General features: G+C 41.2%; 1 protein-coding gene across 1 annotated transcript in view; it reads right to left on the minus strand.

Moving 5' to 3' along the window:
- Positions 1-1091: 1091 nt before the first annotated feature.
- LOC124613330 (hemicentin-2-like) overlaps positions 1092-15746 on the minus strand; it is a 793017-nt gene continuing 778362 nt past the window's right edge. Inside the window, exon 16 of the mRNA XM_047142026.1 lies at positions 1092-4601. Coding sequence (XP_046997982.1) covers positions 4206-4601 — 396 coding nt within the window. The 3' untranslated portion in view covers positions 1092-4205. The remainder of the gene's footprint in view (positions 4602-15746) is intronic.

Here is a 15746-nt window from a genome sequence, read left to right on the forward strand (position 1 = left end):
GACAATTACACCTAGCCACTGCATATATTCCGAAGCAGTAATGCGCAATTTCAGTCGTCTTTTAATAAAGTAATTCCACCAGATATTGATTGTTTAGTTTTCTTAGTCGGCAATAGTAACAGGTGTCCCCACAACTTTTAATAATTCTTATGAACTTCGTCGTTCTCTTTTTACCCTACGTTGTTACCTGGCTTTATTTTGAAATATTTTAAGCCAATTTTAGTCATTTACCACATGTTTTGTTTGCTGACTAATGCCTGTATGCAGCTCTTAGACAGTGGGAAAGTACACATAAAGGTCCCGCTTACTGCATCAACACAAATATATTACATGTATGATTACATCATTTCTATCCATACCATGCAACTTCGCGTCGATGAGAGTTATTACTCCGACAGGTCTATTTACTAACAAACTTAATTCGCTGTAATTGTTGCTCCTTTTGAAGAAAACTGAATGTGAAGAATACCGAATAGTAAGGACAGGAACGTGAAACGCTTATATTAATAACGAAAAGTTACTGTTACAGTATTAATAACGAAAATTTACTGTTACAAGAGAGAAAAAATCTATTTCAAATAAGATAACTATTATTACACTCACTTAAATTAATGTGGACGTTTTGTCTACTATCACTTTGCTAGTTTTTCTGTTTACTTTCGTAATAACATGAAGTCTTGCGTCTCAACGTGTTCTTCAATGGTATGAGGAACTGAATTACTAGTCGTCTGCTCACATCTCTTTCCGTTTTGGAAAATATTTGCAAGGGGCCTGATGGGTGGATACAGAACCAACAAATCTTTATTTTTTCTCCGGTTCACTACAGTTGACGAATCTTTTATATATTACTATGTGCCAGAGTTGGTCTCCTTTGTTGATCTGTATGCTCATTTGTGATAATGATTCCTCACACATAAGCAGACAACGATTATCAGTACAATAATATCTTATTTCTTTACATCAATTTTATTGACAAAAATACAACTTTCAAACGTTTATAAAACACTTTACATTTATTTACATCATATATTATTTTAACCATATCAATAAAAGATGAAAATATTTACAAAACGTACAATTTGAGTGAGTCATTCTTCTTTATATATGATCTTTACTTCAGGTAGTTTCACAACATAAAAACTGATACTTCTCTTTCAGTTTACACATATTACGTCTCTATAGTAATACAGTGAACATTAATTGTTTTTGCTCGTTGAATAATGGCATAACCAGTTTAGAAAACTGTTTGACGGTGAAAATAGATCACGGAAGAATAGAAATAAAGACATTAAGAGGAAATGAATTATTAGTTCAAAACGAATAATTTACTTTTAAAGGAAGAACGTAGATTTCGCAAACAACAACTAATACTTCGTCCCAAGAGAATTCTCCAAATCTTCTGTCACCGATTTTCTTCCATACTGGTTTGCACAACTTTTTCTAGCACAAAGACATAGATTGCTGAATGTTAACATAGATTTATAAACACGAACAGCTGTGCCTTCATTCACACAGAATTAAACAATATCACATACATTTGTCTCACGAAACACAGTTAACAATGTTCATGATCCTTACACTTTGCAATTTTTCAAACATATGTTCCGTCCGTTAAATAGGCCTTGCAGTGAATATTACCGTATTGACTGCTCACATTTCCACAAAATATCAAAATTATTCTAATAAAAGGAATATTTCGATTCATTTTAAAAGAGCAAAGTAAGCTCTCTTCTTGTTCTTACGGAGCGTTGGCTCAGGTAAGATGTCAGGGAGCTCGAATATTCAGAAAAGATATTCGTAAAGAAAAGGATTTTCTGTTGTTGTTGCAGGATATGATTTGCTGGGAACTATATGGCCATGATAGTGTCTTAATATTTTTGTTGATTCATTATGAAATAGCTTCGGCTTTTTTATGTTTTCCAGTCTCCAGGAAAAAAATACTCTAAACGGGACAACAAAATTTGATAGGCAATCATAAACCCAACGTTGATTAACAATTTCGAATTTTGATATTAGTTTCATCTCTTGGGGAGAAACTTTGAACTATGTTATGTAAGTATCAACAGCGACTGCGCCGCATCTGGAAGTCTTTAGAAACTGTCTTGAAGCATGTAATGGGAACAAACGAGAGCAGAACGTTCATAACTTTGATTTTCGAGTATTTCAGTATTGTTTTTATCTTTAACAGTAGGCTAACTGCAAACTCCAGGTTTTTAGTCAGTGACTTCTAGCTTTATTGAAATTTATGTTTATTTCGAGTATTATCATCTGAAGTAAGGAACTGAAATTTTACATCACATTAAGCGAGAATTGAGAATTTTTGTGTAGCGTATATATTTGTTACACCATATCCCCACACCACTTTGTGTTCCTTTCCTGAGAACCGGGGGCTTGTATTGCGCTGCATCATCCCGCCAAACATCTATTCAAGTACACTACATACTTTTCCATACAAAATCTATCACTGTAGCCTACACTACAGTCAAATATAGTTTCCAGTCCATCCCGTTCCTTCCTAACGTCAAACCCACCAATTCCTGAGGACTACATCTCACCATCATTTTCTCGTAACGCAAAAATTGCTCGCTTTCTTCATATTAAATCCTCTACAGCACTAGTTGTGCATCAGAACCCCATACCAACAAAAATTACTAGTGGCATTCTCGCTGAAGAGCCTTTATAACTCACGTGTCAGCATCTCTTGAAGTATTTTGTTATCAGTTTCCTATCTCCATCGAACCTATATTTTACAACCTTTTGAAGCAGACCAAGTTTGACTTTGACTGTATGCTTTAACAATTTTAATTGCAGTTTATACATTACGGTTATTTTCAAGTGGAAAATTTGATACTACACAGGGGGCAAACGTTTAAACATTCTATGCCATACGTAAACGTTTCACGCCATTGTCACCACAATGCGATCACTGCAATCAGCTCCATCCACATATGTAGCAGCACTCTAGTGTATTGCCGTGTACCCATGAATATTATTGCTGCAAGTGACAGAGTTTGAGCAGGCAGTTGATATCCAGCAAACCGACGTAGGCCTACTTCTCAGTGCACGTTAATACTGTAATAGCAACCGACACCTGCTGTCCACGCCCAACACTGCCCGTAGCACTTTGTAGTATTGATGATTACAGAGCAATACGCTGGCTTACTGAGGCGTCTGTAGATGTAGTTGGAATGCTGGCTGATTCCAGTTTTTGAGCTTTGCTGCTCATGGGATGAAATGTTTAAGTTTGGTACAGGATGTACGAAGCTTTGGGCACAAAATTTCGGCTTGTGGTGAATGTAGTAAATCTGGCAGTCAAGGCAGAACAGGAAACGGTCCCTCAAATCTACATATCTGTGAAACACGCTCAAGAAATAAATTTCAGATGACTGTCTGGTGAGCTGATTCCTATCCATAACCAACTACCCACAAAGAGAAGAAACTGCAACGAAGGAAAAAAAGCATATGACTCCAACAAGTAATTTCCTGGAAACTGGCATGTATGTGTAGAGGTATAAGTTGCAACTTCGTGTTACTGATTACTGATTAGTTACAGACTAAACGGGAATTAAGTTTATCAGTAATGAGCAAAACGATCTCATAGGGGACGTGAAGTTTTTATGGATTAATTATTGGTACGTGAACTTTAGCCAATGCCGCTGCAAACATATCTTCTTGTTTTATGATATTACGGTGGAAGAACGTCCTGTCATCATCTGAGCGATGCAGTGTGAGAGTATTGGTACTGGCTCAGAAGGCGACTAGTAGTTCCACTGCCCAAGTATCAGAAAAGGAGAAAAATTAATTACGACCGCATTCACGGAATTTCTGTGGTCATTTAGTTAACGTTAATAAACTGAGAAGGTACACTTACTGGCTTTGATTTCACGTCATAAAACCTCGCTGTGGGAAGACCTCCACTATTGACCGGAGTGCTAGATATTCACGTCGGCCGAAATGCAAACAACCTAGGAAGACATGTATAAGGAAAATAAGCATGCATCAGAACAAGATACTTCTCTCCAGACACGTGTTACAACAGACGGTAATATAGGCCAGCCTCAGACAGATCGCCCAACGGTCCCCAACACCACGACGTCGACCACCTGTTGGCCAAAGGTTTCCAGTGCAAGAAGCTGCTTCTTCGGGGCTCCCCCACACCGACGTACACCGTGCACCGCGAGTGCCAAGCGAGCAGGTCGCAGCCGTCATACGCAGCTCTCGGGGCCGGGGATGGAGTCCGAGATGAGGTGGTCCTTGCGCAGCGTGCCGTTGGACGCGCGGTTAATGGTGGTCGGGACGAACGGCGGCGTCGTGGTCGCCGTCGTCGCTACGGGAGACGTGGAGGGGGCCGTGGACGCCGGCGACAGCGCCCCGGCCGGCAGCGTCGCGACGCCGCCCCCGGCGGACGACGACGACGGAGACGACGAAGATGCGGTGGCGGCGGCGGCGGCAGCGGCAGCGGCGGCTGGAGGCCCGGGAGGCGGTCGGATGCGTGCCGGCAGCGGGGGCGGCGTCCGCGCAGGGCTCGGCGGGTACACGGGGGGCGGCTGCTGGTACGCTGGTGGCGAGTGCTGGGGGCGGCTGGCTGCGGGGCGCTCAGTCTGTGGAAGAATCTCTTATCAAACACATTTCCTAAGGCAGTAGAAACTAATAGTAGAAACAAATCAGAACATTTTCTTTCAAGCTACTGGAGCAGAGGTTCCCAACCTGGGGGTAATTACCCCCTGAGGAGCAAAATGAAATTATCTAAGGGGTAAAAACAAAAGAATTCGATTGTGTCACGTTTACGAAACCACATTATTCTTTCAAAGATCATTATTATTATCACTATTTTGTAAGACATTAATACTGGTTACTAAGTTACCAGTCCTTTTTTTTTTTTCAAAGACGAACATTAACCCACTACCCTTTTTGTTTGATATTGATGATTATGAAGCTACTGGATGAACGTCTTCTATTCACATAGTCCACTATTTAAGCAGAAGCTTTTTATTGTGTGCCATTAGAGTATAATATCACATACGCTTTAATATGTCATCAAAATCCCTCCTCTGCTCTGTAGGCGGTTCCCACAATGGACCACAGATTTGTATTGTACTGTATGTATGTTAACGACGGAGTGGCTCCGTCCCCGCCGCAGCCGCAGTGGTCCACAACCCCACGACGACTACGGCAGTCCACCCCTCCGTCGCCCCACACCGAACCAAGGGTTTTGTGCCGTTCGGCCCCCGGTGGACCCCTTAGGGAACGTCTCACACCAGACAAGTGTTACCCCTATGTTTGCGTGGTAGACTAATGGTGGTGTTCGCGTACGTGGAGAACTTGTTTGCGCAGCAATCGCCGACATAGTGGAACTGAGGCGGAATAAGGGGAACCAGCCCGCATTCGCCAAGGCAGACGGAAAACCGACTAAAAGACATCCACAGGCTGGCCGCTTCGCCGGACCTCGACACAAATCCTATGGGCGGATTCGTGCCGGGGACCAGACGCTCCATCCCGCTCGGAAAGCCGAGCACTAGACCGTACGGCCAACCGGGCGGGTGGACCGCAGATTGCTTCATTATTCTTTTAGCAACAGAAAATTCATCTAGCCGACGGCACGACGGAACAGTAGCTGCTTAATATTTACTAAACTGCTGCAGGGTCTTAAAGTGTTATTATTATTAGTAGTAGGTGTCAGACATAAAGCTTTGGCAGCCAAGGTCTTCCAGTTTCTACCGATTCAGAAGTAGGTAATCCAGTAATGAAGTAATTTACAAACAGTAAGTTTAACACACGTACTTTAATTCGTCTACTTTTTAATTGAGGGTTTAGAGTCTAAGTAAAGCAAGGGTCGCTAGGGAGAGAAGTGGTGCAGCGGAAGTATATTTTGTAACAAGTGTCTAACTTCAATGTGGACAGTTAGCTTTCTTTTCTGAAGAGGAGCTATAGATAGCACTCGCGGTGCACTGCCAAGTGTTTCATCATTCTATAAATGATGGCAGAAATAAGCACAATCATTAGTTCATCATATAATAAAACATTTATGGAAACTATCTTTCGTCATTTTAGAAAAAAGTGTGTTCAAATAGATTTTTTTCATTGTATAAATTAGTAAGACACTGATGTTAATGACGTTAGTCGTAGGAGGGCATTAGGTAATATCTGATTGCACTCAGGGGCAAGGGCCTCAAAATGGTTGGGAAACACTGTACTAGAGCATACAGAGGTTCTGAAATAATAACAGATCACATTTTTTGCTTAGTTCAGAAATTAGGAGAGGAGAGAAAACGAAACCAAATGTAACAATAAAGACGTGTATAAAATATACCTTGTACAAGCACAGTGGTAGGAACATATGTAAGCCGGCCGTTGTGGCCGAGCGGTTCTAGGTGCTTCAGTCTGGAGCCGCTCGACCGCTACAGTCGCAGGTTCGAATCCTGCCTCGGGCATGGATGTGTGTCATGTCCTTAAGTAAGTTAGGTTTAAGTAGTTCTAAATTCTAGAGGACTGATGACCTCAGATGTTAAGTCCCATAGTGCCCAGAGCCATTTGAACCATTTGAAGGAACATATGTATCAAATAAAATTACAAGGCTGTCCAGCTAACGCTAGAACAGAAGCTGATACAAACGAAGAATGGGAAAGTACACTGAGGCGATAAAAGTCGTGATATACCTATTAATTTCGTGTCGGATGTGTGGTGTCACCGCAAGGTACCACACTTGCTAGGTTGTAGGCTTCAAATCGGCCGCGGTTCGTCAGTACACATCGGACCCGCGAGTCGCCACTGTCGACGCTAGCAGACTGTGTGCCGCCACTCGGCTGGTCTTACGACACAAGCTAGCGCACAGGCTAGTTCTACAGCCGACTTTAATAGGAATTATTCACTTGTTGTAGCTTCAGAGATCTCGTAGCCTACAGCTAAGTCAACAGCTACGACCTAGCAAGGCGCTACATACAGTTTATGCATTGACAATTGATCTATATGTGTGAAGCAATCGCAATTGTAAAGAAGTATTCGCACTTCATTCTAATAGTGCTCTTGTAAATATTATTGTACAAAGTCAAGATCGACGTTCACCGCTGATGCTGAATTAGGGCTAAGTATTTAACTGTATTCCCGTCTACTAACTTTCTAATCACCTAAGATGTTCCAGATACATCCCGTCAAGTATAGTTCATTGATCCTTACGTCAGGCTACGTGATCAAAGCGTGCAATTAATGGCCACACTACGTGATCAGACTAAGAGTCAAACTGCGTAACTCAGCCGGGTCTCCCTTTTTTCATGAGGCCCATAGTTCCGCCTCATACATAACAGGATCTCCTTTTGCCTGGCGTGGTGTAGCAGTTCCATGGCATTGACTCAACAAGTGTTGCAAGTAGCCTACAGAAATACTGATCCTTGGTGCCTCTGTAGCCGTTCATAATTGCGAAAGCATTGCCGGTGCTAGATTTTCTGCACGAAATGACATCTCAATCATACCCCCTAAACGTTCCATGGGATTCATGTCGGGCGTTCGGTCGTCACATCATTCGCTTGAACTGCCCAGAATGTTACTCAAACCAGTCGCCAACAGCTGTGCCCCAGCGATAAGATGCACTGTCACCAATGTAATTGCAATCTTTGTTTGGCAAAATTAAGTACATAAATGGCTGCAAATGGTCTCCAAGTAGCCGAACATAACCATTTCCACGTAATGATCCATGTAAACAGAGACTACACCTTTACGGAGACACCAACAGCATGCTAAGTGCCTTGTTGACGACTTGGGTCAATGGCTTTGTGAGGTCTGCGCCACACGCGGACCTTACCATCAGTGTGTTACCAACTCAAATCGGGACTCATCTGACGAAGTCAGCGGTTTCCAGTAGTCTAGGGTCCAACCGATATGGTCACGAGCCCTGGCGAGGAGCTGCAGATGATGTTAACAAATGCACTTGCGTAGGTTCTCTCCTTCTATAGCCCATTAGTACCAAATTTCGCCGCATTCTCCTAACAGATATGTGCGTCGTACGATCAACATTTATTTTATGGTTATTTCACGCAGTTTTCAAATGTGTGTGAATTCCTAAGGACAAAACAGCTGAGGTCATCGTTACCTCGACTTTCAATCGAACCTGCTACGGGAGGGACCGTGCAATCCGTGACATGGCGCCTTAAACCGCACGTCTTTATGCGGTGTTGCTGTTCTGTCAGCACTGGTAACTATACGCAGATGCTGCTGCTGTCGGTCGTGATGTGAAGGCCATCGGCCACTGTGTTGTCAGTGGTCACACGTAATGCCTGAAATTTCGTATTATCTGAGCCTATGGATCTAGGAATACTGGATTCCGTAACAGTTTCCTAAATGGAAGGTCCAATGAGTGTAGCTCCAACCATTATTCTGCGTTCAATGTCTGTTAATGTCAGTCGTGCGGCCATAATCATGTCGGAAACCTTCTCATATCAATCAACTGAGTGCAAATGACACCATCAACGAACTGCCCTTTTGTAATTTGTGCACGCGAAACTACTACCATCAGTATTCACGGTGGTCCACTGATCGTGGCTGGACCAAATTACTCACGAAATAAACGTCAAACGAAAAAACTACAAACAACGAAACTTGTCTAGCTTGAAGGGAGAAACCAGATGGTGCTATGGTTGTCTCGCTACATGGAGCTGCCATAAGTCAAATGGATATCAGCTGCGTTTATTTTACATAGAAACCCCCCTTTTTAATAACATATTCGTGTAGTACGTAAAGAAATATGAGTGTTTTTGTTGGACCACTTTTTTCGCTTTGTGATAGATGGCGCTGTAATAGTCACAAACATATGGCTCGCAATCTTAGACGAACAGTTGGGAACAGGTAGGTGTTCAAATTAAAATACAGAACGTAGGTACGTTTAAACATCTTATTTCGGTTGTTCCAATGTGATACATGTACCTTTGTGAACTTATCTTTTCTGAGAACGCATGCTGTTACAGCGCAATTACCTCTAAATACCACATTAATGCAATAAATGCTCAAAATGATGTCCGTCAACCTCAATGCATTTGGCAGTACGTGTAACGACATTCCTCTCAGCAGCGAGTAGTTCGCCTTCCGTAATGTTCGCACATGCATTGACAAGGAGTTGTCGGTGGATTACGATAGCAAATGTCCTTCAACTTTCTCCATAGAAACAAATCCGGTGACGTGAAATTCTGTGAACGTGCTTCGATAACCAATCCACCTGTCATGAAATATGCTATTCAATACCGCTCCAACCGCACGCGAGCTATGTGCCGGACATCCATCGTGTTAGAAGAACATCGCCATTCTGTCATGCAGTGAATCATCTTGTAGTAACATCGGTAGAACATTATGTAGAAAATCAGCATACATTGCACCATTTAAAGTGTCGTCGATAAAATGGGGGCCAATTGTGCTTCCTCCCATAAGGCCGCACCATACATTAACCCGCCAAGATCGCTGATGTTCCACTTGTTGCAGCCATCGTGGATCTTCCGTTGCACAGTAGTGCATATTACGCCGGTTTACTTTACCGCTGTTGGTGAATGACTCTTCGTCGCTAAATAGATCGCGTGCAAAAAATCTGTCATCGTCCCGTAAATTCTGTTCTGCCCAGTGCCAGAACTGGACGCGACGTTCAAAGTCGTCGCCATGCAATTCCTGGTGCATATAAATATGATACGGTTGCAATCGATGTTGATGTAACATTCACAACACCGACGTTTTTGAGAGTAACGATTGTCGCGTAATTTGTCTCCTAATGATGTGCGGATTAGCCACGACAGCAGCTAAAACACCTACTTGGGCATCATCATTTGTTGCAGGTCGTGGTCGACGTTTCACACGTGGCTGAACACTTCCTGTTTGCTTAAATAACGTAACTATCCGGCGAACGGTCCGGGCACTTAGATGATGTCGTCCAGGATACCGAGCAGTATACATAGCACACTCCCGTTGGGCATTTTGTTTACAATAGCCATACATCAACACGATATCAACGTTTTCGGCAATTAGTAAACGGTCCATTTTAACACGGGTAATGTATCACGAAGGAAATACCATCCTCACTGGCGGAATGGTACGTAATGCCATGTACTTATACGTCTGTGACTATTACAGCGCCGTCTATCACAAAGGGGAAAAAGTGGTCCAACCAAAACATTCATATTTTTTCACGTACTACACGAATATGTAATAAAAATGGGGGTTCCTATTTAAGAAAAAGGAAAATGGTATGCGTTTGACCTATGGCAGCGCCATCTAGCGGGCCAACCATAGTGCCATCTGGTTTCCCCTTCAAGCTAGACGAGTTTCATTCTTTGTAATTTTCTCGTTTGATGCCTATTTCGTGAGTTATATGGCCCGGTCACTATCAATGGACCACCCTGTATATGCATATCGCTGTCTAATGACTTTTGTTACCTCATTGTACTATAACATGTGAGAAGAATGCGGTAAGTGAAAAAAGATTAAAATTCGAAAAAGATAATGTCATGAGGACATGGAATAAAGAAAATGAGGAAGTAATAAAAGAAAAAGAAAACGTATTTTCTAATAAATGCAACAGAAAATATGAAGAATGTAAAACGTAGAAGAATCACAGAAAAGCTTGTACTAGAACAGTTCATCAACAAGCCTGGGAAATTCATATAAGCAATATCTGAGATAATATTCACGGCCGACAATTAATAGCTGAAAAGTATTAAAACGCATTGACCCAAGGGAAAAGTCGCATTATCATTAATTATAATTGTTGCTAAAGCACGGGAAACTACTCAGAATATTATAGTGTAGTGAGATCAAAAGTGTAGAAGACAACATTGATATAGAATTAAACAGAGTGAACTCAGTAACACTATCAAAGTTAAGACAGGTAATAAAAGAATTAAGAACCGGAAAAGTTTGTGGTCTACACCCAAAGAGTCTATTGTGAAAATAGGGAGAAATGATTTAAACTGCCATTCTTGCAAATTAAAAAATGAATTTTGGAGGTAGTGCGACATACCATCTGCATGACGTACAACTGCAATAATATCTCTGTTAGTTGAAAACGATACAGAGTGATTAGCCTTCTCAATTCCAACTACAATGAATGCAATATTATAATTAATAATCGGCCTAGAGTAACAACCAATCTAATGTTGGAGAAAGAACGATTCAGGAGGGCCTCTTTATACACACGTACATATTCAGTCTAAAAAAAATAACGCGAAGCATCGATAGTTCGATTTGGGATTTCGTATTTCATGTATCACTTCATAAGGTAGCGTAGCCACTTGTCTGGTTTCTAATGGCTTCGGTAGGAGTTAAATTATTTCGAACTGTCTCCGTAGTGATCAATGAAGCCTCAAAGGTGACTAGTCAACGAACGTCATTTGAAGATTCCAGCTGAGTGAAAAATAGGATTTCGAGAGTTTTGCCTGACGTCATTTGTATGACTGTGAAACCTCAAGCGAGCTGAAGAATTGTTAGAACCAGTCGCATGTTTTTAACAGCAATGGGGCTATTTTAGAGGGAGTGTCGGATGTTGGAAGAAGGATCTAGTTACAGGAGTCCTAATTACACGCGTTATGTGAGTAATACAAGAAAGATAAGGCACTTGGCAATGACTACATAGCTTTATGACTGAAAATAGCAAAAGAAAATTCCATATTTTTTGGCGGTATGTAACGAAAGAAATTTAACCTATTACGAAATTTAATTTTGTCTGGTAACGCCACTGCCATTAACACGAACACTTGCACTCCAGAACAGCCGTGTCTTGGCAGGCAGTCGTGTCGAAATATTTTGAAGGATCATGTTAAATGTAAGAGGCTGGTTAAGGTGACGGCTCACGCTACCAACCAGGCAGTTGTTGAAAGTAAGGTTATATAATAGGTCGCAAGGAAACAGTTGAGTCACGAACCGTCAGACGTATGGAAACAGCCATTTGTACCGGTACAACGAAACACGTGAATCGCAGCGATGTAATATTAACGTTTTATTGCTTGTGTCGTAGCAGATCGATACAGCATCTTATCACTTATTTAGTGGCAGCAAACAATGTGAGATTTCTTCGAGTGTAGTATCAAAGTGAGGAGAGTTTTCAAAGAACTTTGTTTCTACTGTTGTCGTAAGAATGATATTTAAATTCCAAATTTGCGCATATATAAAATTTCCTTTTCGACGGTATGTATTTCAATATCAAGATCGAAAAATACATTCTAAATTTTAATGATGGATCAGTGTTTTAGACTTCTGATTGCATCATTTATTCACTAATTATCCATCAAGGATGTGCGTTGGCGAAAGATAATTCAAGACAGTTTCATTTACTTTTTATCCGTAATCTAAATGATGTGGAGATCTTTATAATAAACAGAAACACACATTCCACAGTTGCAGAATTTTCGTTAATTCTGCTAGGTATCTAGCTCAATAGTATATATGGAAATTTTAGTCACGTAGGAATGGACAGAAAATTAATTTTAATCGCTCCGCTATGTCAGTCTATGAGCTCGAACGTAATAATGGAAGATTTTTGTGTCCAGACGCTTGTCCCCAGCGGACTTCTAATCAGTGACTTCAGTCTGACTCTGTTATTTTACAACACATCGAAATTACATTTGGATAATTCTTGTTTGTCTACAATCCTACTTTTCGTCAATCACTAGTTGCAGCTACAGAGATAAAGTCTGTAGACGTCATAGACGCTGCCCTTGTCCCGCGCCTGCCACAGTCATTGCCAGAGCTACATCAGGGAATCGCAGATGCGATTGATTCAGTAACTACCAGTAGCTGCCGATATATCGTTCAAGAATTGTGAGGACCATTAATGTCATCTCGACGTGACTCCATGAGCACGTATAGAGCGCCTGGAAAAAAAAAAAAAACTTTCAGAGGTACTCTTTTAAACGAAATGCTATGAAGCGAGTAAGTAGTACCATTTCTTTCGTCTGATTTTTTTTTTTTTTAAGAAATGTATGGTTCATTTGTGCTCAGCCGAAACGTTCATGATGGGAAATACAGACAAAGTAGAGGTCGTAGTGAATAATCATATTGCGTTGTTTTTATCTTCCCTGAATTCGAAGACGCTAGCTTTGAACGTTTGTATTGCTTTGCTGATGCCCGATTTCTCTTCTCTTGTCGTCTTCGGCAAGAAAGAAAAATAGGAAACCACTTCCTCTAGTTCAGCTGACTAAAGCATGTATACACGCAAACAGATAGAACTAGGCACTAATGAAATTTGTTCTCAGGGTATGAAGAACCCTGAATATCTTAGAAGTTGTTGTATCTAATATATCAGTGGTTTCCTGGTCGCTAATCCTGCTTTTGTCTTAGAATTTACTTCAGTGACGGTAGCTCAGGAGTCCATTTCCGGGCAGGATAAACAAGCCAGTTAAAATGAACAAACAGAGGGGAAGCAATAAGTGGGGTTACGGATGTTATACTTCACGGTAGTCGTTCCTTCGTGAATGATACGAAAGGAAAGAAACGTTTAGGGGTAAGTGACATATCGTACGACTCTACTAGCAATATGTCTTCCAGACTGAAGAAGTAGTTGTGGATACAGATGCGAATGTAGACTTAAATGTAGATATGAAAATAGGGACCAATTTAAAAAACTACACAATTGAAAACAGTATTACATTTTCAAATAATGTTTAGATTATCCAATTCAACACTGTATTTCTTATTAGATGCAGTCGTATGAAAGCGAGACAGTTATAAAAGAAATAAGTAAACTTCTTACTATTTTAAAAGTAATCACCATAACTGTTAAAACATTTATTCTACTATGAGACAAGACGGTCATTGTTGTTGTTGTGGTCTTCAGTCCTGAGACTGGTTTGATGCAGCTCTCCATGCTACTCTATCCTGTGGAAGCTTCTTCATCTCCCAGTACCTACTGCAACCTACATACTTTTGAATCTGCTTAGTGTATTCATCTCTTGGTCTCCCTCAACGATTTTTACCTTCCACGCTGCCCTCCAATACTAAATTGGTGATCCCTTGATGCCTCAGAACATGTCCCAATCCTATTCAATACCTCCTCATTAGTTATGTGACCTACCCATCTAATCTTCAGGATTCTTCTGTAGCACCACATTTCGAAAGCTTCTATTCTCTTCTTGTCCAAACTATTTATCGTACACGTTTCACTTCCGTACAAGGCCACACTTCATAAAAATACTTTCAGAAATGACTCCCTGACACTTAAATCTATATTCGATGTTAACAAATGTCTCTTCCTCAGAAATCTTTCCTTGCCATTGCCATTCTAAATTTTATATCCTCTCTACTTCGACCATCATCAGTTATTTGCTCCCCAAATAGCAAAACTCCTTTACTACTTTAAGTGTCTCATTTCCTAATCTAATACCCTCAGCATCACCCGACTTAATTCGACTACATTCCATTATCCTCGTTTTGCTTCTGTTGATGTTCATCTTATATTGTCCTTTCAAAACACTATCCATTTCGTTCAACTGATCTTCCAAGTCCTTTGCTGTCTCAGACAGAATTACAATGTCATCGGCAAACCTCATAGTTTTTATTACTTCTCCATGGATTTTAATATCAATTCCGAATTTTTCTTTTGTTTCCTTCATTTCTTGCTCAATATAAATATTGAATAACATCTGGGAGAGGCTACAACCCTGTCTTACTCCCTTCCCAACCACTGCATCCCTTTCATGTCCCTCGACTCTTATAACTGCCATCTGGTTTCTGTAGAAATTGTAAATAGCTTTGCACTTACTGTATTTTACCCCTGCCACCTTCAGAATTTGAAAGAGAGTATTCCAGTCAAAGTTGTCAAACACTTGCTCTAAGTCTACAAATGCTAGAAACGTAGGTTTGCCTTTCCTTAATCTAGCTTCTAAGATAAGTCAGAGGGTCAGTATTGCTTCACGTGTTGCAATATTTCTACGTAATCCAAACTGATCTTCCCCGAGGTCGGCTTCTACTAGTTTTTCCATTCGTCTGTAAAGAATTCGCGTTAGTATTTTGCAGCTGTGGCTTATTAAACTGATTGTTCGGTAATTTTCACATCTGTCAACACCTGCTTTCTTTGGTATTTCGCCTGTCTCATACCTCTTGCTCACCAGATGGTAGAGTATCGTCAGGACTGGCTCTCCCAAGACCGCCAATAGTTCTAATGGATTGTTGTTTACTCCCAGGGCATTGTTTCGACTCAGATCTTTCAGTGCTCTGTCAAACTCTTCATGCAGTATCATATCTAATGTTTCATCTTCATCTGCATCCTCTTCCATTTCCATAATATTGTCCTCAAGTACATCACCCTTATATAGACCCTCTATATACACCTTCCACCATTCTGGTTTCCCTTCTTTGCTTAGAACTGGGTTTCAATCTGAGTTCTTCATATTCATACAAGTAGTTCTCTTTTCTCCAAAGGTCTCTTTAATTTTCCTGTAGGCTGTATCTATCTTACCGCTACTGAGATATGTGGTGTCACCGCCAGACACCACACTTGCTAGGTGGTAGCCTTTAAATCGGCCGCGGTCCGTTAGTATGTGTCGGACACGCGTGTCGCCACTGTCAGCGATTGCAGACCGAGCGCCGCCACACGGCAGGTCTAGAGAGACGTCCTAGCACTCGCCCCAGTTGTACAGCCGACTTTGCTAGCGATGGTTCACTGACAAATTACGCTCTCATTTGCCGAGACGATAGTTAGCATAGCCTTCAGTTACGTCATTTGCTACGACCTAGCAAGGCGCCATTATCATTTGCTATTTATCTTGTGATGCATGTACCGTCAG

The sequence above is a fragment of the Schistocerca americana genome, chromosome 4 (assembly GCF_021461395.2).
Source record: "Schistocerca americana isolate TAMUIC-IGC-003095 chromosome 4, iqSchAmer2.1, whole genome shotgun sequence".
In the NCBI taxonomy this organism is placed as follows: domain Eukaryota; kingdom Metazoa; phylum Arthropoda; class Insecta; order Orthoptera; family Acrididae; genus Schistocerca; species Schistocerca americana.